The sequence below is a fragment of the Microcaecilia unicolor genome, chromosome 7, assembly GCF_901765095.1.
Source record: "Microcaecilia unicolor chromosome 7, aMicUni1.1, whole genome shotgun sequence".
Taxonomy (NCBI): domain Eukaryota; kingdom Metazoa; phylum Chordata; class Amphibia; order Gymnophiona; family Siphonopidae; genus Microcaecilia; species Microcaecilia unicolor.
In genome coordinates this window covers 116,377,349-116,402,328 of record NC_044037.1, presented here as the reverse complement: position 1 = coordinate 116,402,328, position 24,980 = coordinate 116,377,349, and the positions used below count along the sequence as shown (strand labels likewise).

The following is a 24,980-nucleotide window of genomic DNA, read 5'->3' as shown; positions in this document are numbered from 1 at the left end:
GTGCCTGCTTGCAGCTTTCGGTTCCCGTCCTTTAGCTTCTCCTTTCCCTGCCTTGTGTGGTATTGTCTGTCCATGTATATTCCTTTCCCCTCTGACCCTCTTCAGCCTAGTTGGTTTCCACCTCCTGCCCTGTAAGTCCTGCCGGCCGCCTGCACCCAGGGGCTCAACTCCTGGAGAAGGGCAGCTAAGTGCAGGTGAAGTCTTGCTGTTCCTGTCTGAGTTCTGCCTTGTCTCTGGTGTGGGGTGGTTTTGCCTGCCACTGCTGCTCCAAGGCAGTGGCCCAAGGGCTCACGAACCTAGTTTCTGCCTTGAAAGCCTGACACAATAATAGAGCAACTGGGGGAAAGCCCCAGTCATCTCACTCTGCCAGCCCTGAGGAAGGCATGAGGCCACTCATAGTATTACCTTTTCTCTGTAGGAGTCCTGTAATTCTTGTTGGTGTAGATCTCTTCCAAGCTGAACTCTGTTTTATTCAATCTATATGAATGTGAAAGACAAAAGAAAAGGAAGTTATTCAAACCTACCACATGCAAGAGAAAAATAAAATAGATGCTCTCTGGTGACACAAAGGGGTCACGTGCTGAAACGGAGCATTTCACCAGAGTTATAAAACACCTGAAAATGTTTCAGTTATGCATGAGGTTTTGAGGCTCTGAAGCTTTTCAGTTTCAAATCTAAGCAACTTAAAGAAAAACAAAAAAAAGAGCGTGAAACATAGAAAGATCAATTCCCAACAGTGCCTTGATGTTCTGTCATCTCAGAACACCTGTTACAGATAAGTTGGCTTTCCTTGATGACAAATAGGCAAAGTCACAAAGATAACTCCCTAGACTAAGGATCGTCTTTATCAAAAGGTGGAAAAGATGCTTATGTTTATTGCCAGACTTTATATACTGCAAATCAATGTAATATCAAAGCAGTTTACAATAAAAAATAACAATCATAGGGATCCTTTTACTAAGGTGCGCTGAAAAATGGCCTGCGGTAGTGTAAGCACGGGTTTTGGGCACATGCAGAATCATTTTTTTAGCACACCTGTAAAAAAGGCCTTTAAAAAAGTTTTGCTGAAAATGGACGTGCAGCAAAATCAAAATTGCTGCGTGCCCATTTCGGGTCTGAGACCTTACCGCCAACCATTGACCTAGCGGTAAAGTCTCACACGGTAACCGGGCAGTAATGACCTATGCACGCCAAATGCCACTTGGTGTGTGTTGGATACGCGCGGCAGAAAATAAAATTTATTTTTCAGCTGTATCGGACACATGGCAAAAATGAAATTACCACAAGAGCCATGTAGTAGTCATGCGTTAACTCCATTTTGGCTCGTGTTGACACTTACATGGCTTAGTAAAAGGGCCCCACAGAAAACAAAAACAGGCAGCAGGGCAGTTAGAACCAGCAGATAAACAGAAATAGACAACCGACAAAAACATATTCTTGTCGGAGAGACTCTGGTGGGATTTTAGGCATTAAAAAAATAAATAAGTCAGACACAACAGGGAAAATGATCCAAAATCATAAAACTAAGTTGTATGATGGAGAGTTGGGCTGTGACTCTTATAATAGGCCTTGAATGATAGAGATTTCAAACAGGAGGTTGTATACAAATAAAGGATGAATATGTAAATTTAATCTATGTTGTAGCCTTTCAAACCTCTTCAATGAAGGCAACCTCACCATCTCCTAACACAGCCTTCTTATTTCATGATGAGTACAACTAAAATAGACTAGGATCTTCTGTGAGCTGCAGACTGGTTGCATCCTGGAAACCACCACTCCCCTCCTTTTGTACATTCCCTACCCTTCTTTCCTTTCATTACTGTAGTTCATCCCTCTTCCCTCACGGTCTGGTTTTATTGCACCCCCTGCCTCTTCATATCATTTGGATCATTATGGTATCCCTTATACCAGGCTATAATCTATTCAGGAAAGACAAGGTAGGAAAAATGGGAAAGGTGGCACTATAAAAAAACTGCAGGATTTACAAGATAAGAAGGGGGCACTGTGAATTAATCTGGAAAAAGGGAAAGATGTAATATACAGAACTATCTCATGGGCAAAAGAAATGCAGATTTAATCAAACACATTCACATGGTATTGCTAGAAAAGGGGAAGTGCTATTGCTAGGTAACTTCAATTTGCAGTTGTCAATTGGGACATCTCGGCTGCATTGTGACTAGAAGTAGGATATCCTGAATTCTCTGCAAGGGAGAACTGTTCTGGTGCTTATGAATGGGGAGGGAGTGTTTCTGAGGTTGTGATCACCAGATAGTTTGGTTCAGTATTAAGATATGTTGAGATGGTTCACTTAAAAGCAAGACTTCCAGAAAACTAACTTTGTCAGGCTAGGGGAATCCCTCAAGAAGTTATCAGCTAGATCTGGGGGAAGTAGAAAAGCAATGGGCAAAATTGAAAGGAGATATTTTGATGGCAACACAACTTTTTGTTAGGAAAGTAAATAGGAGGAAAAAGAGGCCACTTGTTATTATAAGAAAAACTAAGGAAAAAGAGGTTAGTGTTCATTAACTACACGAGAAGCTGGTAAAGTAGTTAGGAAATATCCAATATAGCTGCAATGACAGGACTTTTTCAAAAAGATATATTAGTGATAGGAATAAGTACAAAACAGCACTGTGAGACTCAAGAATGAAGGGGAGTAAGATGTTTTATGGTTTACTTAATTTGATATAACGCTCTTTCTTAGGGTAATAACAGAGCAGTGTACAATATATACACAAGATTAAAATCAAAGAAAAGAACGCCATATAGTGAGAGGAAAGCACACATCAGAAAACTAGGTGAGGAAACAGGAAATAATACACCAGTAGTGACATCAGAGACACTCATACTAAAAACACATGAGACAAAAGGACTTGCAGAAACCAGTAGATATAGAAGCCGGACAGGATAAAGCTGAGTTGCATAACATTCATTTCTGTTCTGTGTTCATAGATGAACAGTCAAGCGTCAGAGCTCAGAAAACACAAATAGAAATGGAAAACAGGTAGACCTCAAATAATATTCAGAAGATGGGGCTTACAAGGAGCTAGCTAAAAAGTAGGCAACGAGATGGGGCCAGATGAGATACATCCGGCTTTATTGTCTGACCTTTACAATGCTTTAGAGTTGGGAGTGTTCCAGAGGACTGGAGACAAATGGATGTGGCTTCTCTCCACATAGATGGAATTAAGGAGGAGGCTGGGAACTGCAGGCTGGTTAGTCTATGAAACCTAGAATAGGAATCCAATGCTTCTAAATCCTATGACAGCCTATTTTATAGAAATGGAGTGATACATGAAAATGCCATTTTCCAAACAGAAGATAATTGCACATTTTTAGGACTTGCCATCCAAAATAACTATTGTGAAGACTGTGGAGACCAAATTGGGATGTATATTGATAAACCTTCAAATATTGGTGGATGTTAAATTTCTGCATTTTAAATACCAAAACCTTAAAATTAACCCTGAAATATACAGGTAACCAGTGAACACCCTCCAATGCAGGAAAACATATGATTCCAGGACTTCAGATCTAATATGACCCCTGCAACCATATTTTGGACTAATTGCAGGCCCCTTTTGGACTGTCATTTAGGGAGACCAATCAATAAGGAATTTTAATAATCTAATCTGATTAAAACTGTGGCCTGTATGATACTACCAAGATCACTTGGTTCTAAGAAGGGTCACTAATTATGAACTACTCATTGATAAAGAAATGACTTTAGAACATGTGAACTATGCTTCTGTAACATTAACTTGATCTATACAGATCCCCAGAATTTTGGTCTCTGTTAGGACTGGAGTAGACTCTATGCTACATCAAGATTAGGCCCAATACTATGTTTTGCTTGCTCTCTAACCCATAGCACCTCTATTTTCCTAACATTTAATTTTATGATAGGTCTCAATTAAATGCTTACCGCATTTAGACATTTACTCCCCTTTAATCTCCCAATAGACACTGGATCTGCATATCACTGGCATTAAAAAAAAATGGTAGGCCCCATCTCCTGATAACCTCACATAACAATTGGAAGTAGATATTGAACAGAATCATAGATAGGACTCCACCCTGAGGGACTCTACAATGTGGAAGGGTAAGATAGGGTTTCCAAAACTCTGGGTCTTGGACTTGCACTCAATCAGCCAGAAGACCAATGACTGAGTCCTAATTTGTTTTGTTACATTTGTACCCCGCACTTTTTCCCACTCATGGCAGGCTCAATGCAGCAGGCAATGGAGAGTTAAGTGACTTGCTCAGAGTCACAAGGAGTGTCCTGTGCCGGGAATTGAACTCAGTTCCCCAGGACCAAAGTCCACCACCCTAACCACTAGGCCACTCCTCCACTCAATTTAAGTTTCTCTTTAGATCATTCACTAATGATAATAGCAGTTTCCATGCTGTGGGTCTTCATAAAGCCAACTTGATTATCATCCAGATAATCCATCTAATCTAGGATACATGACAATTAATAAAGCATCATTACTCAATAATTTTCCCCAAATAGGCTAGATGTGAAACTGGGCCATATTCTACTACCTCTGGGGCTACATGTAGTCTTTTCAGCAATGGATGATTTGTTTCCTTCAGCATCACAGGGAAACTCCCTTTGTTAACGAGCTTGTCACAGGTTGATTCATAGGTCAGATATGTTTTGGTCTCTACCACAGCCTTTATTATGGTTGCATGTACTGATGAATTACCTGCTGTTATTGCCACCTAATTGCAGGTCAACAAGCTCTCAAAAAGGTAGCCTTCTTCAATCCAAATTTCCACTTTCAAGAATTGGGACAGAGCACCTGTACAGTACCTTGTATGGAGATGACCGAGTCTATTTATTTATTTATTTATTGCATTTGTATCCCACATTTTCCCACCTCTTTGCAGGCTCAATGTGGCTTACAATACATCATGAATGGTGGAAATATATGAGAAAATAGACATTTAGTATTAAAGAAGGCTCTTGGTTAATATTATAATGATAAACATGATAGTAGTATAACAAGCAGATATTATAAGACAATTCTGGATGTGTGTGGAGGAGTTCACATTTGTTGATCTTTGTGGTATACCTTGTTAAAGAGATGGGTCTTCAGTAGTTTGCGAAAGTTAGTTAGTTCATAAATCGTTTTTAAGTTGCGCGGCAGCGCGTTCCAGAGTTGTGTACTCAGGTATGAAAAGGTTGATGCATGCGTTAGTTTGCATTTTAAACCTTTACAATTGGGGAAGTGAAGTTTACGGAATGTACGGGATGATTTTTTAGCATTCCTGCGTGGTAAGTCTATCAGGTCTGACATGTAGGCTGGGGCATCTCCGTGAATGATTTTGTGAACTAGGGAGCATATTTTGAACGTGATGCGTTCTTTAAGTGGGAGCCAGTGTAACTTTTCTCGTAACGGCTTAGCACTTTCATATTTTGATTTACCGAATATGAGTCTAGCTGCAGTGTTCTGGGCTGTCTGAAGTTTCTTGATTATTTGCTCTTTGCAGCCAGCGTAGAGTGCGTTGCAGTAGTCTAGATGACTGAGTACCATTGATTGCACCAGGCTACGGAAGACGGTCCTTGGGAAGAAAGGTATTACTCTTTTTAATTTCCACATTGATTGGAACATCTTCTTGGTTGTGTTTTTCACATGGTTCTCAAGTGTTAGGTGTCGATCAATGGTAACTCCAAGAATTTTTAGGTGTCCAAGATTGGGAGAGTCAGTTTTGGCGTGTTAATGGTGGTGAATTTGTTCGTGTTATGTTGAGAGGTGAGTACTAGGCATTGGGTTTTTTCTGCATTGAGTTTCAGCTTAAATGCATCCGCCCATGTGTGCATGATGTGTAGACTTTGGTTGATGTTATTGGAAATTTCCGTTAGATCATTACGTCGTCTGCGTATATATATATGGGTTGAGGTTTTGGTTTGATAGTAGTTTGGCCAAGGGTATCATCATTAAGTTGAATAGAGTTGGTGAGAGGGGGGATCTCTGTGGAACTCCGCATTCTGGTATCCATGTGGCTGATGTAGTCGAATTAGATGTCACTTGGTATGATTGTGTGGTTAGGAACCCCTTGAACCAATGAGAACGCTGCCTCCAATTCCGAAGTACTCGAGGATATGTAGTAGTATTCCATGATCAACCATGTCGAAGGCGCTAGACATGTCAAATTGTAGAAGTAGTATGTTTTTGCCAGTTACAATCATTTGTTTGAATTTAGTCATGAGAGTAACTAGTACTGTTTCAGTACTGTGGTTAGATCAAAATCCTGACTGGGAGTTGTGTAATATTGAGAATTTGTTTAAGTAGTTTGTGAGTTGTTTGGTCACCATCCCCTCCGTTAGTTTGGTTATTAAGGGAATGGATGCTACTGGCCTGTAGTTGGTTAGTTCGCTAGCACTTTTCTTTACATCTTTGGGTATGGGGGTGAGTAGAATGTTTCCTTTCTCCTTCAGGAAGAGTCCATTTTGTAACATATAGTTCAAGTGATTCATTAGGTCTGTCATAAATTGTTGAGGGGCAGATGTCATAAGACTATTTGGGCATGTGTCTAATTTGCAATGAGAGTTGGCAAATCTTTTGAGCGTTTGGGAGATGATATCCTCCGATAATGTCTCGAAGTTGGTCCAGGTTCTGTCTGCTGAGTGTACACCAGGGTCTGGATCTAGACAATCAAGGAGTTCATCATAGTCGGTGGTACTGACAGGTATTTTAAGTCGTAATTGTTCGATTTTCTCTTTGAAGTATTTTGCGAGTATTTTGTCTGCTCCTGGTGTATCTATGTTATCGGTTGTGACTGGTGTAATATCTAGTAGTTTATTCACGAGTTGAAATAGTTTGTGTGTGTCCTTGTAGTTTGGTCCAATTTCAGTTTTGTAGTATAATCTTTTAGTTTGTCTTATGGTATATTTATATTTTCTTCGAAGTTGTTTCCAGGCGTTAAGTGTGGGGTCGTCTTTCTTTTTATTCCACGCTCTTTCTAACCTTCTAACTTGTGTTTTGAGTTTTTTCAGTTTTTCATTGAACCATGGTATTGAGTTCTTTCTGTGTGAGGTTCTGGTTTGAATTGGGGCAATATTGTCTAATATTGATCTGCATCTATCGTCGCATTCTAGGAGGAATTGGTTTGTATCTGCCTTTATTGTCCATCCGTTGTGGTAGATCTGTTGCCAGAATATTACCGGGTCTATTTTTCCTCTCGTGGTGTATGTTTTTCGTTCTTGTTTGTTAGGTGAGTCTTTCGTTCGCCATTGGAGGGAGATGTATGCTTTATGGTGGTCTGACCACGGGGTGGGTGTCCATTTTGTATCTGTTAGTATGAGGTTTGAATTAGGGTCAAATTTGTATGTGATAATGTCTAGGATGTGTCCTTTATTGTGAGTTGGTTGCGTATTTGGTTCGTGAAGATCCCACAGTTGTAGGAACTCTTGGGTGCTTGTAGAGGTGAGATCTTCATGGTGCAGGTTGATATCTCCTATTATACTAAGATTTGAGGTAGAGACACAAGTGTTCAAAATAAAGTCCATAAAGTGTGTTTGGGAATCTTGCCAGTTGCATGGTGGTCTGTAGAGTAGGACTGCATTAAGGTGTTCTTGCAAATTTGGGTGATTGATTCTTACCGAGGCGATTTCAAATTGTGGCAGAATGGATTCAGCTGTGGTTGTGATGATGAACTCGGATTTGTATATTATGGCTATTCCTCCACCTCTTTTTCTGTTTCTTGTCCAGTGGGTAATTTTGTATCCTGGTGGGCATAAATCTAAGATTATGGGGTCTTTAAGGTCGTGGATCCAGGTTTCTGTGTTGAATAGGAGGTCGAGGTTGTCTGTGGTGATCCAATCTGTTATGATCTCTGTTTTATTTACTACTGATCTGGCATTTACGTATCCCATTTGGATTGAGTGGTAAGGTTTGGTTTGGGTCATGGATGTGTGTCACGTCTGTGGCCGTGACCACCCTCATACTTACCCTGTTTCTGGGAGTCAGTGGCTGTGCTGGCTTCTGCTTGTCTCTGTGTCTGTCTTAGTTTTTCTCTGGCTCTGTGTGCTGATTGCCTTACTGGACCTCACCTGTGTGGGCTATGCCTCTTCCAAGATGGCTGCCGCCTCCTCTATGCCAGTATCAAAGATGGCTCCTGCTTGTCCTTCCTGTGGGCTCACTTCCTCTGTGTGTCAAGCCTCTGTTTGGACGCAAGGAACTTCCTGCTTCTGTCCTGCTGGTGGTGACTCATCAGTGAGTTCCTTTATAAGGAAGGCCTGTGCTTGCAGTCAGTGCCTTCGCATGGTGTCATTGTCTGGCGTCATGCCCAGAGGCCGACAGGTTAGTTAGTGTGTTGCTGCGCTGCTTCTAAGCCTGTCTTCTGTGTGGGCTTCTTGCCCTTCTGTGTGGGCTTGCCCTTCTGATTAGTACCTGTGGGCTGCTTTCCCTTCTGTGTGGGGTGCCCTTTGGTTCCCAGTACCTGTGGGCTGCTTGCCCTTCTGTGTGGGCCAGTGCCCTTTGGTTCCCAGTACCTGTGGGCTGCTTGCCCTTCTGCGTGGGCTGCTAGCCTTCTGCCTTTAGTCTGTGTTTAGAGCCTGCTGTTCAGCCCTGGTTTCCGCGTCTGTGTTTGCAGCCTGCCCTACTCCCTGCTTGTATATTCTGTGTGCACATCCTGAACCTTGTATATCCTGTCTGCACATCCTGGCTGCTGGTCCTTCTGCCTTCGCTGTGGAGGTAGCCTCTGCAGCTCAGTCCGGGTTTCCCCATCTGTGTTTGCAGCCTGCCCTACTCCCTGCTTGTATATTCTGTGTGCACATCCTGAACCTTGTATATCCTGTGTGCACATCCTGGTCCCAGCTTGTTCGTCCTGAGTCCTGGTTTTGGCTAGCTAGTGTTATCCGGTTTTCCGCTCTGCCTAGCTACCTTCTGTCCCGTGTGTCTACCTTGTACCTTGCTTGTATATCCTGTGTGCTTATCCGGATCCCTGCTTATGTATCCTGATTCCTGTATCTGTCTAGCTAGCGTGTATCTTCTGGGGGATTTATCCTGTTACCTGCCTCGACCTAGCTAGTGGGTTTGCCCTGTGGGTATTCCCTGTCTCCCCTTCTTCCTTGCTTGCATGTCTGCCCTAGTCCCTGCTCCTGATAAGCTTCTGTCTGTCTAGTCTGTCTGGTGTGTCTGGCTTAGCGGCTGCGTGCAGCGCTTAGTGCAGTCTAGTATTGTTCCCTCGTGTTTCCTAGACCCAAGGTGGGTCCTCTGGATCTTCAGTTCCGGCCTTGCCCTACAAGTCCTGTCGGCCGCCCGCACGCTAGAGCTCAACTCTAGCGGAAAGGTGGCTAAGTACAGGTGAAGCGGTTCCTGTTCTGCTGGTTCAGTTGCCTACTTCCAGTCCAGAGTTCCGGTCCGGTCCTTCCGGACGTCCAGTTCCAAGACGGTCTTGCCTGCCTCTGCCGCTCTGCGGCAGGGCGCAAGGGCTCACCATTCCCAGTGCTGCCTTGAGGACCTGACAGCATCCCAAGGCCCTCGAGAACGCGACAATGTGTTAATTTTTATTAATTGCCTGTTTCTTGATATCTGGTTTTGTTGTGTCCTTTTTTTCCCTTTCCGTGTGTATTCGTTTTTCCTTTTAGATGGTTGTTGTTCTTTTGGTCTAGCGAGCTGTGATTGGGTTGTCTGTAGGGTTTGTGTGCTGTGGGTAGATTGTTATTTATGTTGGGAGTAGTCCATGCATGGTAGATTAGGGGAAGGAAGTAAATTATCATGAGCAGTTTGATGGTGTTCATGTTGATTATGGTATGTGGTGTTTGGTTGTGCCTGGGTTTTGTATGAACATCAATCAGTATTGACACTAGGCAGAGTCAACAACAAGCAATGTGATCATTAAGCAGTAAGTAAATGCAGTTACAAGCAGTGTCCGCATTAAACAGTCTTAACATCAAGCAGTTTCAACACTGATCAGTATCAACATTAAACAGTATCATCATTAAGCAGTATCAGCATTGAGCAGTGTCAACATCAATTGGTAAGACATTAAGCAGTAAACAAATGTGGTATACGTGGACAATTCAACAATATGGTAATATTTCTTGTAAATTTGGTGTTTTAATTACTGTAGTTTTCCAACATTTAGAAGGTATTGAAGAGTATTTGAAGAGTATTAAACTATCAGGTTAGATGCATGAGAGCACTTAAAAGTACGTTTAGAGGTTTGAATTCGTCCAATGTTATAAGATACTTGGAAAGCGTGAAGACATCCAACAGGTGAAGTCAGCAGACAAGACAGGACATTAAGACAGATTAATATAATCCTATCTAAAACATAGAAGCAGGCATATGTCAAGAAGCAGTTATGTTAGTTATTGGAACCTTCAAGACAGTTCAATATAGTTCTATCTAATGCTGTTGTGGGGTCGATTTCACCAAGGGCCACTCCTAGGAGTGCGTCTCTGCCACGATGGAGAGTTGGGGCCGCGGTCTGTTTCTGGCGCCGGTCCGCTCATCACAGTGGCTATGTACTTGTCGGTTACCAATCTGATGTCAGAGGCGATTACCATCCAGAAGGGAGAATCTAAGGGATTTATGGTTGGGGAATCATTGCCCAGTGTAGAAGTTAGTTTACTCATTATTGGTCTGGTTCACAGAACCTGCAAAGTGTGCCCAGGGGATTAGGGGGGGGGGGGGGGGGGGGGGGAGAGGTACCTGATGCAGAAGGGAGAGAGAGTCCATAGCGTTATCATGCTGATAGAGATGATCAATCAGCTCTTCGACTTTCTCACCAAAAAGATGATCCCCCCGGCAAGGGATATCCGCAATCTTCTGCTGAGTTCTTTCCTCCAGGTTAGAGGCACGCAGCCATGAGAGTCTGCGCATCACTATACCCAGAGCAGAAAATCTGGATGTCACATCGCAAGTATTGTAAATGCCCCTGGACAGGAATTTGCGACACGCCTTCTGCTGCCTGACCACTTGACGAAAAGGCTCGGCCTGCTCTGGAGAGAGCGCGTCAACCAAGCTCTCAAGCTGCCTCACTGAGTTCCGCAAATGAATGCTCATAAAGAGCTGGTACGATTGAATTTTGGATGCGAGCATGCCAGCCTGATACGCCTTTCTCCCCAAAAGAGTCCAAGGTTCTATGTTCCTGCCCCGGGGGCGCCGAGGCAAAGTTCCTAGAACTCTTGGCCCTTCTGAGAGCGGAATCCACCACCGCGGAATCATGAGGCAACTGAGGCCAGACGAAATTGAGTTCCCCGTGGATCCGATACTGGGACTCGGCCTTTTTGGGGATAGTTGGACATGAAAGAGGCTTCTCCCAATTCCTCATCAGCACTTCCCTGAGTGTATCATGAAAAGGAACTGTGGTAGAAGACTTAAGTGGAGATGGATAATCCAGGACCTCGAGCATCTTAGCCCTGGGCTTATCCACAGTCTCCACAGGGAAGGGAATGGCCTCAGACATTTCCTGTACAAAAGATGAAAAAGGTAAAATTATGTATAATCATACCTGATAATTTTCTTTCCATTAATTATAGCTGATCAATCCATAGACTGGTGGGTTGTGTCCATCTACCAGCAGGTGGAGATAGAGAGCAAACTTTTGCCTCCCTATGTGTGGTCATGTGCTGCCGGAAACTCCTCAGTATGTCGATATCAAAGCTCCATCCGCAGGACTCAGCACTTAGAGAATTACACCCACGAAGGGACACTCTGCCCAGCTCACCACCGCCGAAACGGGGGAGGGGAATTAACCCAGCTCATCCCCACACAAGTGGGGGAGGGGAATCCGTCCAGCTCATCCCCGCGAAGCGGGGGAGGGACACCACACCCGCCGATGCGGGGGGATCTGGCTTATCCTGCAACCGCAACCGCGGGAGGAGCTGACTGACCCTAACACCGCCGAAGCGGGAGGGGTACAAAGCTGCCCTACAGCCGCACGAAGCGGGAGGGAGTGCCGGCAGAATTTATGTCTCAATCCAGCCCCGTAAAACGGAGGGGAGAGGAATGCAGCAGCTCACTGTAACACAAACTCGTCTCAACTCTTGAAGAATCCAAGTGAAAGAAGAACTTGAACACGAAGTCCTCCTGAAGTAACTGAAGGCTAAACTTGAACCTAAAATTCAACCAGAATATAAACAGTACAGATATCTGGGAGGGGCTATGGATTGATCAGCTATGATTAATGGAAAGAAAATTATCAGGTATGATTATACATAATTTTACCTTCCATATCATCAAGCTGATCAATCCATAGACTGGTGGGATGTACCGAAGCAGTACTCACCCAGGGCGGGACATAGAAATCCCTGACCTCAACACTGAAGCTCCAAACCGGGCCTCCGCCCGTGCAGCCACAGTCAAACGGTAATGCTTGGAGAATGTATGAGCCGAAGCCCACGTTGCCGCCTTGCATATCTCTTCCAAGGAGACGGATCCGGCCTCTGCCATTGAGGCCGCCTGAGCTCTCGTGGAGTGAGCCTTCAGCTGGATAGGCGGCACCTTCCCCGCGGCCACATAAGCCGCTGCAATGGCTTCCTTGACCCATCTTGCCACTGTAGGCTTAGCAGCCTGCAGACCCTTACGAGGACCTGCAAACAGGACAAACAGATGATCCGATTTCCGGAAATCATTGGTCACTTCCAAGTATCTGATGATGACTCGTCTCACATCCAGATATTCAAGAGCGGAGTACTCCTCTGGGTAGTCCTCCCTACGAAAGGAAGGGAGACAGAGCTGCTGATTCACATGGAAGCGAGAACCAATCTTGGGCAGGAAGGAAGGCACTGTGCGAATAGTCACTCCTGCCTCAGTGAACTGCAGAAAAGGCTCTCGACATGAGAGCGCCTGGAGCTCGGAAACTCTTCTGGCTGAAGTGATAGCCACCAAAAAGACTGCTTTCAACGTCAGGTCTTTCAGAGATGCCCTCGACAAGGGTTCCAAAGGCGGCTTCTGCAATGCTCTTAGCACCAGGTTGAGATTCCATGCAGGCACCACTGAGTGCAGAGGAGGGCGCAGGTGATTAACTCCCTTGAGAAAGCGCACCACATCTGGCTGCGAAGCCAGGGAAGCACCCTTCAGGCGGCCCCTGAAGCAAGCCAGAGCCGCTACCTGGACTTTAAGGGAACTGAGCGACAGGCCTTTCTCCAGACCTTCTTGCAGGAACGCCAACACTGAAGAAATTGGAGCTGCAAAGATACGCCAAACCCTGGCGTAAGCAGTAGAAGTAGAGCGCTTCCTCGCTCTCAGCATAGTGGCGATGACCTTGTCTGAGAAGCCCTTCTTCCTCAGACGCTGCCGCTCAATAGCCAGGCCGTAAGACCAAAGGGAGAGGGATCCTCCATCACCACGGGACCCTGATGTAACAGGCCCTGCTCCACTGACAGCCGCAGAGGATCGTCGACTGAGAGCCTGAACAAGTCCGCATACCAGGGACGTCTGGGCCAATCTGGACCCACCAGGATTACCCTGCCGGGATGCTTTGCCACCCGGTCTAGCACCCTGCCCAACATGGGCCAGGGCGGGAACACATAGAGGAGCTCTTGTGTCGGCCACTGTTGGAGAAGAGCATCTACTCCCAGGGATCGAGGGTCCCGTCCTCTGCTGAAAAAGCGCGGCACTTGGCCATTGGCCGATGACGCCATCAGATCTAGGCTCGGCTGGCCCCAGCGCTTCGTGATGTCCAAGAATGCCTGAGCAGATAGTTGCCACTCTCCGGGCTCCAAGGTATGGCGACTGAGAAAGTCCACCTTGACATTCATGACTCCGGCAATGTGGGCCGCTGAAAGCTGCTCCAGGTTCGCTTCCGCCCACTGGCAAAGACTCATAGCCTCCTTGGCTAGAGGGGCGCTCTTGGTACCTCCCTGGCGGTTGATATAGGCCACAGCCGTGGCATTGTCCGACAGGACCCGTACAGGCTTCAACACCAGTACCGGGATGAACTCCAATAACACCAACCGAATGGCTCTGAGTTCCAGGAGGTTGATAGACCACTTGCCTCTGCAGGAGACTAGAGCCCCTGCGCTGTCCTTCCCAAGCAGTGGGCTCCCCAGCCCATCAAAGAGGCGTCTGTCGTGACGACAATCCACTCCGGGGTCACCGGAGGCATTCCTGCAGACAACTTGTCTGTCTGCGTCCACCAGCTCAGCGCCTTGCGCACTGCTGGGTCCACGGGAAGGCGCACAGCATAATCCTCCGACATCGGAGTCCAGCGCAGCAGCAGAGATAGCTGTAGTGGTCTCATATGAGCCCTGGCCCAGGGCACTACTTCCATCGTGGCCGTCATAGAGCCCAACAGCTGCACGTAGTCCCAAGCCCGAATAGGAGAGGCTACTAGGAACTAGTCCACCTGAGCCTGAAGCTTGACAATCCGATTGTCTGGCAGGAACACTCTGCCCACTTGGGTGTCGAATCGAACTCCCAGATACACCAGGGACTGAGTCGGGCGCAGCTGGCTCTTCTTCCAGTTGATGATCCATCCCAGGGAGCTCAAAAGAGCAACTACCCGGTCCATAGCTTTGTCGCACTCTGCATAAGAGGGGGCTCGGATCAACCAGTCGTCCAGATAAGGATGGACTTGTACTCCTTCCTTTAGCAGGAAGGCCGCTATGACCCCCATTACTTTGGAAAAGGTCCGCGGAGCAGTAGCCAACCCGAAAGGGAGGGCTCTGAACTGGAAGTGTCGTCTCAGGACTGTAAAACGCAGAAAGCGTTGGAGAGGAGGCCAGATGGGAATATGCAGGTACGCTTCCTTGATGTCCAAGGAAGCCAAGAACTCTCCTGCCTTCACTGCCGCTATAACAGAGCGGAGAGTCTCCATGCGAAAGTGCCTCACTTTCCAGGCCCGATTGACCCCTTTGAGGTCGAGGATAGGCCGGACAGAACCTCCTTTCTTTGGAACCACAAAGTAAATGGAGTAACGTCCCTTGCCAATCTGATTTTTTGGCACCGGAACGACCGCACCCAGGCGGATCAGGTTGTCCAAGGTCTGCTGCACTACCACAGCTTGACCGGAGACTTGCAGGGAGAGAGTACAAACCCGTCTCTTAAGGGTTGGCAGAACTCTAGCTTGTAGCCGTCTCTGATGACTTCCAGCACCCACGCGTCTGAAGTTATAGTGGTCCACTCGCCCAGAAAACGAGGACAGCCGTCCTCCAATCTGCACTGGGGCGTGGACCAAGGCCCCGTCATTGGGTACGAGACCCTGGGGGAGGACCAGAGGGAGCACCTCCGGGACGGCGGTCTCTGCGAAAGGAATGCTGCTTGGGGGAGAAATTCCTCTTGAAGGAAGAGGGGGCAGAGGAACCCGACTTGCCCGGGCGGTACCGATGGGCTTCCTGCAACCGTCCTCTGGAGGTATCGGGACGAGTACTAACCCGAGCCCTGACCTCTGGTAATTTCTTGCCCTTAGACGTGCCGAGATCGGTCACGATTTTGTCCAGCTCGACCCCAAAGAGCAGCTTGCCTTTAAAAGGCAATCTAGCCAGGCGGGATTTAGAGGCGTGGTCAGCAGACCAATGTTTCAGCCAAAGCCACCGCCGCGCAGAGACTGTCTGAGCCATGCCTTTAGCTGAGGCTCTCCAGACATCATACAGCAAGTCTGCCAAATAGGCTAAGCCCGATTCAGGGCTGGCCAATCAGCCCTCAAGGAATGATCCGAGGGGGAAGCCCGCTGCACCATAGGCCGGCACGCCCTGGCCACATAGGAGCCGCAAACTGAGGCCTGCAAACTTAAAGCAGCTGCCTCAAAGGACGACCTTAAGGCCGCCTCCAATCTTCTGTCTTGGGCGTCCTTTAGGGCCGTGCCACCTTCCACCGGCAACGCCGTTTTCTTAGTCACCGCAGTGATTAAAGAATCCACGGTAGGCCACAGATAGGCCTCACGTTCACTCACAGCCAAAGGATAGAGGCGGGACATAGCCCTAGCCACTTTAAGGCTCGTTTCCGGGACATCCCATTGAGCCGCAATTAAGGTGTGCATGGCAGCATGCACGTGGAAGGTTCTAGGCGGGCGCTTCGTCCCCAGCATAATGGCAGAGCCAACAGGGGCTGAGGGAGAGACGTCCTCCGGAGAGGAAATCTTCAAAGTGTCCATGGCCTGTAACAACAGGTTGGGCAAATCCTCTGGGCTAAAAAGCCGCGCTGCAGAGGGGTCATCCGCTCCATCCGAGCGGGGATCTATCTCCTCCAAGGAATCCGCAAAGGATCGTTGGGAGACCTCAGACACGCTGCCCTCATCTACATCGGAGGAGACAAAAGTCCTCCAAGGCCTGGAAATCAACCCGAGGGCGTTTACCTCTGGGAACCTCAACCTCTTTATCAGAAGAGGGAGCAGGGGCAGCGTTTTGCATGAGGAAAGCCTGATGCAGCAGCAAAACAAACTCGGGGGAGAAACCCCCCAGACTTTGCACTTCCGCAGCCTGGGCAACAGCCCTAGACGCACTCTCAACCGGCGCTCGCAATAGCGGGGGAGAGACATGCTGCGCATCCAAAATGGCGTCCGGCGCGAAACTCCGTGAAGGAGCCGCGCGGGAAGAACGGCGCTTAACTTTAGCCGCTTTTGTGCCGTCGCCCAAATTAAGGGCGTTCATGGCATTAATGTCTCCAACCTCAAGGGCGGCCCCGAAGAAGCCGTCCGAGCCGCGTGGCCGGCCAAGATGGCGGAGGCGAGGAGCGGGGGATGGGCGTTTATGGCGGGAAAAAACCGCCACGCCGGAGGAACGACCGGGACATTCATCGGTCACTAAACTATCACCCATCAAGGGCGAATCAGGTTGTAAAACCCCCGCATCCCCTCTAGAAGCGCTCCAGCGATCCGGGGAGCGACCCTTTGCGCCCTCGCCCTCCGACGCCATTGCCACGAGGAGAAGAATCGGGGAACCCCCTGCCCGCTATAAAAAGGTAAAATTACCTGCTTGCCGCTCCGAGCTGTAACGAACTGGTGTCCCAGTGAGTAGCTGCAACGAACGTTTAAAGAAACGTCGAATTAAACGCCTTTAAAGACGTTTAAAAATTTTTTTTTTTTTTTTTTTAAACGGAGCCAGCGGGAGGGGGGAGAAAAGGAGGGACCTGGCACCACCAGGTTTGCACTTGCTCAAAAGAGCCCTCAACCCCAGGCCTCAACAAAACCTAAGGATTAGGCTTGGAGGCCTAGCCAGAGCTGCTGCTGTGTGTGACCACCACCTGCTGAGATAGAGAACATACTGGGGAGTTTCCGGCAGCACATGACCACACATAGGGAGGCAAAAGTTTGCTCTCTATCTCCACCTGCTGGTAGATGGACACAACCCACCAGTCTATGGATTGATCAGCTTGATGATATGGAAGACAAGCTTTCCGGAGGGGAGAGCTGCTTTTGAGGTGAGGGAGTAGAATCAGATGGAAGACCTAGAGAGTCCTCTGCAGAGAATACTCCAGGCCTATCATCATCATCAGATAAGCCATCATCGGATGGGGCCAAAAGCTCAGAAAGAGCAGTCCGGATCTGAGCCCATCTCGACATAGAGGTACGACGACCTTGATGACGGTGTCAAGAAGCCGACTCCCCTAGAGACTCCGGTGAAGCTTCCTCCACCGACAACAATGGAGAGTAGGCCCGGGAGGATGCCGACTGAAGGAGACCTCACCACTGGCAAAAGGCTAGGTGCCACAGGAGCCTCCGGCACCGTCGGTACCGGTACCTCTGGTGCCGGGCGCAATTGGTGCAGCAATGCTTCCATAAAATTGGGAAACAAAGCCTTGATGCGCTCATCCAGAGAAGCTGTCGAGGAAGGCTGCGGTGCCGGTGTGGGCTTCAGAGGCAGAACCTGCAGAGATCCGATCCAGAAGGAAAGGATCCTCAGGAGCTTAACCAAGATTGGATAGCAGAGCCGGTAGTGGGAGGCGGGGCTGGAGGTTGGGAGGCGGGGATAGTGCGGGGCAGACTTATACAGTCTGTGCCAGAGCCAGTGGTGGGAGGCGGGACTGGAGGTTGGGAGGCAGGGATAGCGCTGGGCAGACTTATACGGTCTGTGCCAGAGCCGGTGGTGGGAGGCGGGGACAGTGCTGGGCAGACTTATACGGTCTATGCCAGAGCCGGTGGTTGGGAGGCGGGGCTAGTGATGGGCAGACTTATACGGTCTGTGCCCTGAAGAGCACAGGTACAAATCAAAGTAGGGTATACACAAAAGTAGCACACATGAGTTGTCTTGTTGGGCAGACTGGATGGACCGTGCAGGTCTTTTTCTGCCGTCATCTACTATGTTACTATGTTAGGTCGGGGAGCCGGTACCGGACTGCCAGATGACCGTCGCGTCGACACCTCCATCACAGAGGGAGAGCGATCCTCTCGGTGTCGACGCTTCTTGGGTGCTGAATGCTTCGATGACCCGGAGCTCCCGGTACCGTGTCGAGCAGGAGAACGATGACGGTGCTTCTTGGCCTACACCCGACGCCCGTCATCGAGACTCCTCGGTACCGGTGAGGAGGACGTGGAATCCACACGCCTCCTCGGGGCTGGGTCCGATACAGGTTGGTCCCGGGGGGCCTGCAAAGCAGGAGGCGCCAAGGCAGGTGGAGACCCGCTCAATGCATCACTGCTCCAGCATGCATCGGTCTTTTGGTAGCCTTTACCTGGTCTCCCAACGCCAACGCTGCCCTCGACGTTGACGGACCCAAAAAGCTTCTCTCTCTGAGCCTCTCTGGAAAGCTGGGTGCGTTTCTTCATTTTGAGGCACAACTTACAGCTCTCCGGAAGATGGTCGGGCCCAAGGCACTGAAGGCACCAGGAGTGCGGATCAGTGCCAGAGATGGTCCGGTTGCAGCGGGCGCATGGTTTGAAGCCGCTGGGCGTCTTCGATGACATTGCAGGGAAAATAGCCTCCGCGAAATCAAAAGACGCGATTGTGTCAGAAAAATATAGACACAAAAAAGGAAAAATCCCGATCGAGTGACCTAACAGCGGTCGCAACGAAAAAAATAAAGGAAACTTATAAAACACGAAAAAAATTAGAAACTAAAGGAAAAAGCTTTTTTTTTAAAATATGAAGCCCTCGTAAAGAGGAACAAATAAAGAATCTCACGAAGAGAGAAGGAACTTCAACTCCAGCGGCCAGGAAACGCGAAGCGCTAAAAAGAAACTCCATGTCTCTTCAGACGTGGAAAAGAAGAAACTGAGGAGCGTGACCGCGTGACGGGCGGGGAAACTACATGCGTGCATGCGCAGTTCGAGCACCACGCACAGTGGAACACTCCAGAAGAGACTTCTGTAGATTTTTTACTGAAAATCCTCCGGGGCCGACGTGACGTCACCCACACGTGAGAATATCAACCTGCTTGTCCTTGGAAAATTTGTTCGTTTTTATTCCTCGCTGTACGCAAAGGGTTCTTTCTCGGATAGCAGTTGTGAGAAATTCTTTGACGGTATCCAGTTGCCGACTTTGACAGCAGATCAGGTAGCGAGTCTTAACGCGCCGATACAGGGGCAAGAGGTACAAAAAATTATAAAACAGCTGGCATTAGCTAAGGCGCCAGGACCAGATGGATTGGGCACAGAGTTTTATAAGATCCTGCAGAACCAAATTATTCACCCCTTCGTTGCTATGAGTGCAGAGGTGCGGGACTCGCAGAACATGGGATCCTTGAATCATGTGTATATTACAGTTTTACTAAAGCCGGGTAAAGATGCACAGTTGGTGGGCTCCTACCATCCAATTTCATTGCTGAACTTGGATGGTAGGAGCCCACCAACTCTGCATCTTTACCTGGCTTTGGTAACACTGTAACATAAAAAAGGAAGCCACACAAAGTGTGGAGGTGCACTTAATCCCCACGAAACAATACAGGAATAAAAAAGAGAAGAGTGGGGGAAGATAGGCTCTTTCCTATCAATAAGGGAGACGTATATTTGAAAAAGGTATAATGTTTATTATAACAGGTCGACTCAACACAGCCATGTTTCGGTGACATAGCGCCTTCTTCAGGAGTCTACAAAGCCAAATATAAAACATAAATATGACTGTAAACTGTAAACAACAATGATCATAAAAAGAATATTATAGACATGTTAACATAGAAGGAATCTATAAAAGCATGGATCATAATTGAAAAAGGCATCAAATAAATTTATAAGTACAAAAATGCATGAAATGTTTTCACGAAAAGCAAATATAAATTAACAAAATTAAAAACAATTAAAAACAAACAAAACCAAATAAGATGTGGTGTTGCAGATGAAAACTTAAATTCCTAAAATGCGCAGAGAGGCAGGAATGACACATCAATATCATATATAAACTCTAAGCAAGGAATTTTTTAAAAAACGGAAAAACTATAAATGAACACAGTGACATGGTTAACACATTAGTAAAACGAAGCACAAAAATGGTGCAAACATTTATCCACTGTAGGCAGTGTGCATATACTTCTAATGATGTGGAACAACGAAAAAATGCATATATGTAAGTAAAAGATATGACACTTGTTGTATAAACAATGGAACAAATGTTGTGGTGCAAGATGTTCCAAAAATATACTTTTACAGTTAATTCATATTAATGGATCTCAGAGTAACACAAAACATTGGAATAATAATAATAAGATTATATAGGTGTATACATATAAGTGCATGTATATTGGCACATGCTAGAAGCATGATTAGTAATGTTTGCTCAAGAACACTGCCCCTAACGTTACATAGCACTATAAAAATGGTAGTGAGTTAACAAAACACACTCTTTTGATGTACAATATATATCACCATATTTCTATAATAATTAAAAAATCAAAAGAAATGAATGAAAAAAAAAAAATAAAAGGAATGAAAATAGTAAAAGATATATCTAAAAGAAGGGGTAATGAGATAACAAGATATATAAGAAAAAACCAAGATATATAAAAAAAAGATACATGAAAAAAAGATATGTAAAAAATGGAACAGATAAATTGCTTTTTTAAAAAAGTATATATAAATAATAATGTATTAACAAGTATTATCCTACTGACCTTCCAACAGTATATCGAGTGTTTAATACTCCAAGAAAAACAATTTTGAAGAACATGCAGTTCCTTCTGTAAAAATCATAAGGCAATAATTAAAAATGGGAGGCATAAAAATGAACGCGTGCTGAAAGTAAAAGGCATTCATTTCTTTTGATTTTTTAATTATTATGGAATTATGGTGATATATATTGTACATCAAAAGAGTGTGTTCTTGAGCGAACATTACCAATGCTTCTAGAATGTGCCAATATACATGCAAGTGTCATATCTTATACTTACATATATGCATTTTTTCGTTGTTCCACATCATTAGAAGTATATGTACACTGCCTACAGTGGATAAATGTTTGCACCATTTTTGTGTTTCGTTTTACAAATGTGTTAACCATGTCACTGTGTTCATTTATAGTTTTTCTGTTTTTTTTTTAAATTCCTTGCTTAGCGTTTATATATGATATTGATGTGTCATTCCTACCTCTCTGCGCATTTTAGGAATTTAAGTTTTCATCTGCGACACTATATCTTATTTGGTTTTGTTTGCTTTTAATTATGTTTTTAATTTTGTTAATTTGTATTTGCTTTTCGTGAAAACATTTGATGCCTTTTTCAATTATAATCCATGCTTTTATGGATGCCTTCTATGTTAACATATCTATAATACTCTTTTTATGATCATTGTTGTTTACAGTCATATTTATGTTTTATATTTGGCTTTGTAGACTCCTGAAGAAGGTGCTATGTCGCCGAAACACGGCTGTGTTGAGTCGATCTGTTATAATAAACATTATACCTTTTTCAAATACACGTCTCCCTTATTGATTGGAAAGAGCCTATCTTCCCCCACTCTTCTCTTTTTTCTTCTTTTTTTATTTTTATCCTTTATTTATGAATTACAATTATACATTCACATAAAATAAATGTCTGAAACTCAAGCAATACAATAGAAAGGATTATTCTTTTCCTCTATAACCAAGGAGAACAGAAATATCGTCATTACTTAGTCCACAACAAGTAGACACAAAGAAATTGTAAGAGGAAAAATAAGAGAAAATCTCTAATACAGTATAATGAGAGGGGGCAGCACAGGACCCTACCAGCGGTTTTAGCTCCCTAATGGTGCGGTCGAGGTTAAATCACCACCGCTTTCTTTTGCAGTAATAAATTGTCTCATTTTATCTGGGTCAAAGAATACATAATGAATCTTATTCAAGAAAACTAAGCATCTACATGCAAATTTCAGTTTTATTTTTATTTTATTGCATTTGTATCCCACATTTTCCCACCTATTTGCAGGCTCAATATGGCTTACATAGTATTGTTAACATAGTTAATTCCAGTATATTAGGTATAGTTAGTATTGTGTAGAGGTTAATTAGGGGAAGAAAGAAGAAGGAAGGGATTTATAAGGGTATTTATAGCAGGTGGGCTTTCATAACTGAATGGGTTGGTGAAGTGGATTAGTGGGGCTGAAGGTTCTCATTGTAGGCCTTGTTGAAGAAATATGTCTTCAGAGATTTGCGAAAGATAGTTGTTTCGTCGATTGTTTTCAGGTCTGTGGGTAATGCATTCCATATCTGCGTGCTCATGTAAGAGAAGGTGGTGGCGTGCATCAGCTTTTATTTTAGTCCTTTACAGCTAGGGAAGTGCAGGTTGAGAAATTTGCGAGACGATCTTGTGGCGTTTCTGGGAGGTGGGTCCACGAGGTTTAGCATGTAGGTTGGGGCGTCTGCGTGAATGATTTTGTGTACAATCGTGCAGATCTTGAATGCAATGCGTTCCTTGAATGGGAGCCAGAGAAGTTTCTCTCTTAAGGGTTTTGCACTTTCATATTTAGTTTTTCCATATATGAGTCTGGCGGCTGTATTCTGGGCAGTCTGGAGTTTTTTTAATAGTCTGTTCTTTGCAGCCAGCGTAAAGTGCATTGCAGTAGTCCAGATGACTTATTACCATTGACTGTACCAAGGTACGGAAGATGTATCTCAGGAAGAAAGGTTTTACTCTTTTGAGTTTCCACATGGAGTAGAACATCTTTTTCATAGTGTTTTTCATGTGGGCATCAAGAGTGAGGTTTCGATCAATGGTGACTCCAAGAATTTTCAAGTTTTGTGAGACAGGAAGAGAACAGTATGGTGTGGTTATGGTGGAAACGTTTTTTTGTGTTATATTGTGAGGTAAGTACAAGACATTGTGTTTTTTCTGCATTAAGTTTTAGTTGGAATGCATCTGCCCAGGTGTGCATTATTTGGAGGCTTTGGTTGAACGGGATGTAAATTGTGACGTCATCTGCATATATTTAGGGGTTGAGGTTTTGATTGGCTAGAAGTTTGGCTAAAGGTATCATCATTAGGTTGAATAAAGTTGGTGAGAGGGGGGATCCTTGGGGTACTCCACATTCAGGTGTTCATGGGAGTGATCTGTCCGCGTTCGTTGTTACTTGGTATGATCTTGTGGTCAGGAATCCTTTGAACCATTTGAGAACTGTGCCTCCTACTCTGAAGTATTCTAGTATATGTAGAAGTATTTCATGATTAACCATGTCAAAGGTGCTGGACTTGTCGAATTGTAGGAGGAGTATGTTACCAGTCGCAATTGCTTGTTTAAATGAGTTCATTGCGGACACTAGAACTGTTTCGGTGGTGTGATTTGACCGAAATCCTGATTGATACTCGTGCAGGATTGAGTGTTTATTTAGGTATTCAGTAAGTTGTTTCGTCGCTATGCCTTCCATGAGTTTGGTTAGAAGTGGAATAGATGCTACTGGGCGACAGTTGGTTAGGTCTATTGTGCTTTTCTTAGCATCTTTCGGTAGTGGAGTAAGTAGGATGTTTCCTTTATCCGTGGGAAAGAGTCCATTTTGGAGTCTGTAATTTACGTGGTTCGTAAGGTCTGTTTTGAATTGTTTGGGTGTGGATCCTATTAGACTATTAGGGCAAATGTCTAGTTTGCATTGCGATTTGGCGTATTTTCCGAGCCAATGTGAGATTTCATTTGATGAGAGCATGTCAAAGTTGGTCCATGATCGATCTGCTGGGTATTCCCTGGGTTTTGGGTCTAGACATTCAAGGATATTTGTGTAATCTGTTATGTTGGTAGGTATCGTGAGTCGGAGCTTTATGATTTTCTCCTTGAAGTAATTTGCAAGATTGGTTGCTGATGGGGTATCTGTGTTGTTGGAGGTAACCGTATTAGTATTTAGGAGATTGTTTAGAATTCAAGGCTTTAGCCCCAGGAATTCTCTCCTTCTTCGAGTAGATTTACTAATATCAGGAAACACTTGTATCCTTGATCCAAAAAATTGAGAGGAAATACACCTGAAGTAAAGTCTAATTATGTAGTTCCTGTCGGTTTTGAAGGCAAAAGACGCAAGGAGAGTCGTGCGTTCTGTAATCGTCTCTAAAGACGTTTCAAGAAATTCTGTTAAATTTAATTCTGGAGCCGCAGCTGGCAATGATTTAATTCCTGTAATGTAGTAAGCTTTTACAATTGGAGGAAGAGCTTCTTTTGAAATACCCAGCACTTCAATAAAATATTTTCTTAACATTTCCGTCGCGGGTATCAGAGGCGTCTTCTGAAAGTTTAAGAATCTTAAATTACTGCGTCTAAGTTGATTGTCAAGATATTCCATCTTTCTTTGTGCATTGTCTCTTTCTACTAGAACATTACCAACAAGAGTTTGTAATTTCTTAATCTCTAATAAATTTGACTCACATTTTTCTTCTTGCGCTTTAACCCTCGATACTAAAGACTGCTCTTGTTGTTTAAGCTCCATTACTTCAGTTTTAATTAAATTTGTAGACTGAAGAAGTGATGAATTTAAAACCTGGATCACATCCCAAAGGGCCTCTAAGGTTACAACAGCCGGTCTCGATTTTCCGCCGGTTCCCACAGACGGAGCAGCCAGAATGGGGGAAGACGAGGAATCAACACTTCTCGTACTTCCATCCGATGTCGTCTTATCCGGCGTCGAGAATCCAACAGGGCCACCTCTAGCTACCGGAGATACCATCTGCAGCTCTCCCATCGGCTCTGAATCTCCACAGGTCT

At 45.3% G+C, this 24,980-nt stretch overlaps 1 protein-coding gene across 1 annotated transcript in view; it reads right to left on the bottom strand.

Annotated features, from left to right (window-relative positions):
* Positions 1–24,980, bottom strand: part of PRR14 (proline rich 14) — a 332,780-nt gene that overhangs the window by 5,625 nt on the left and 302,175 nt on the right. Inside the window, exon 9 of the mRNA XM_030210462.1 lies at positions 406–477. Coding sequence (XP_030066322.1) covers positions 406–477 — 72 coding nt within the window. The remainder of the gene's footprint in view (positions 1–405; positions 478–24,980) is intronic.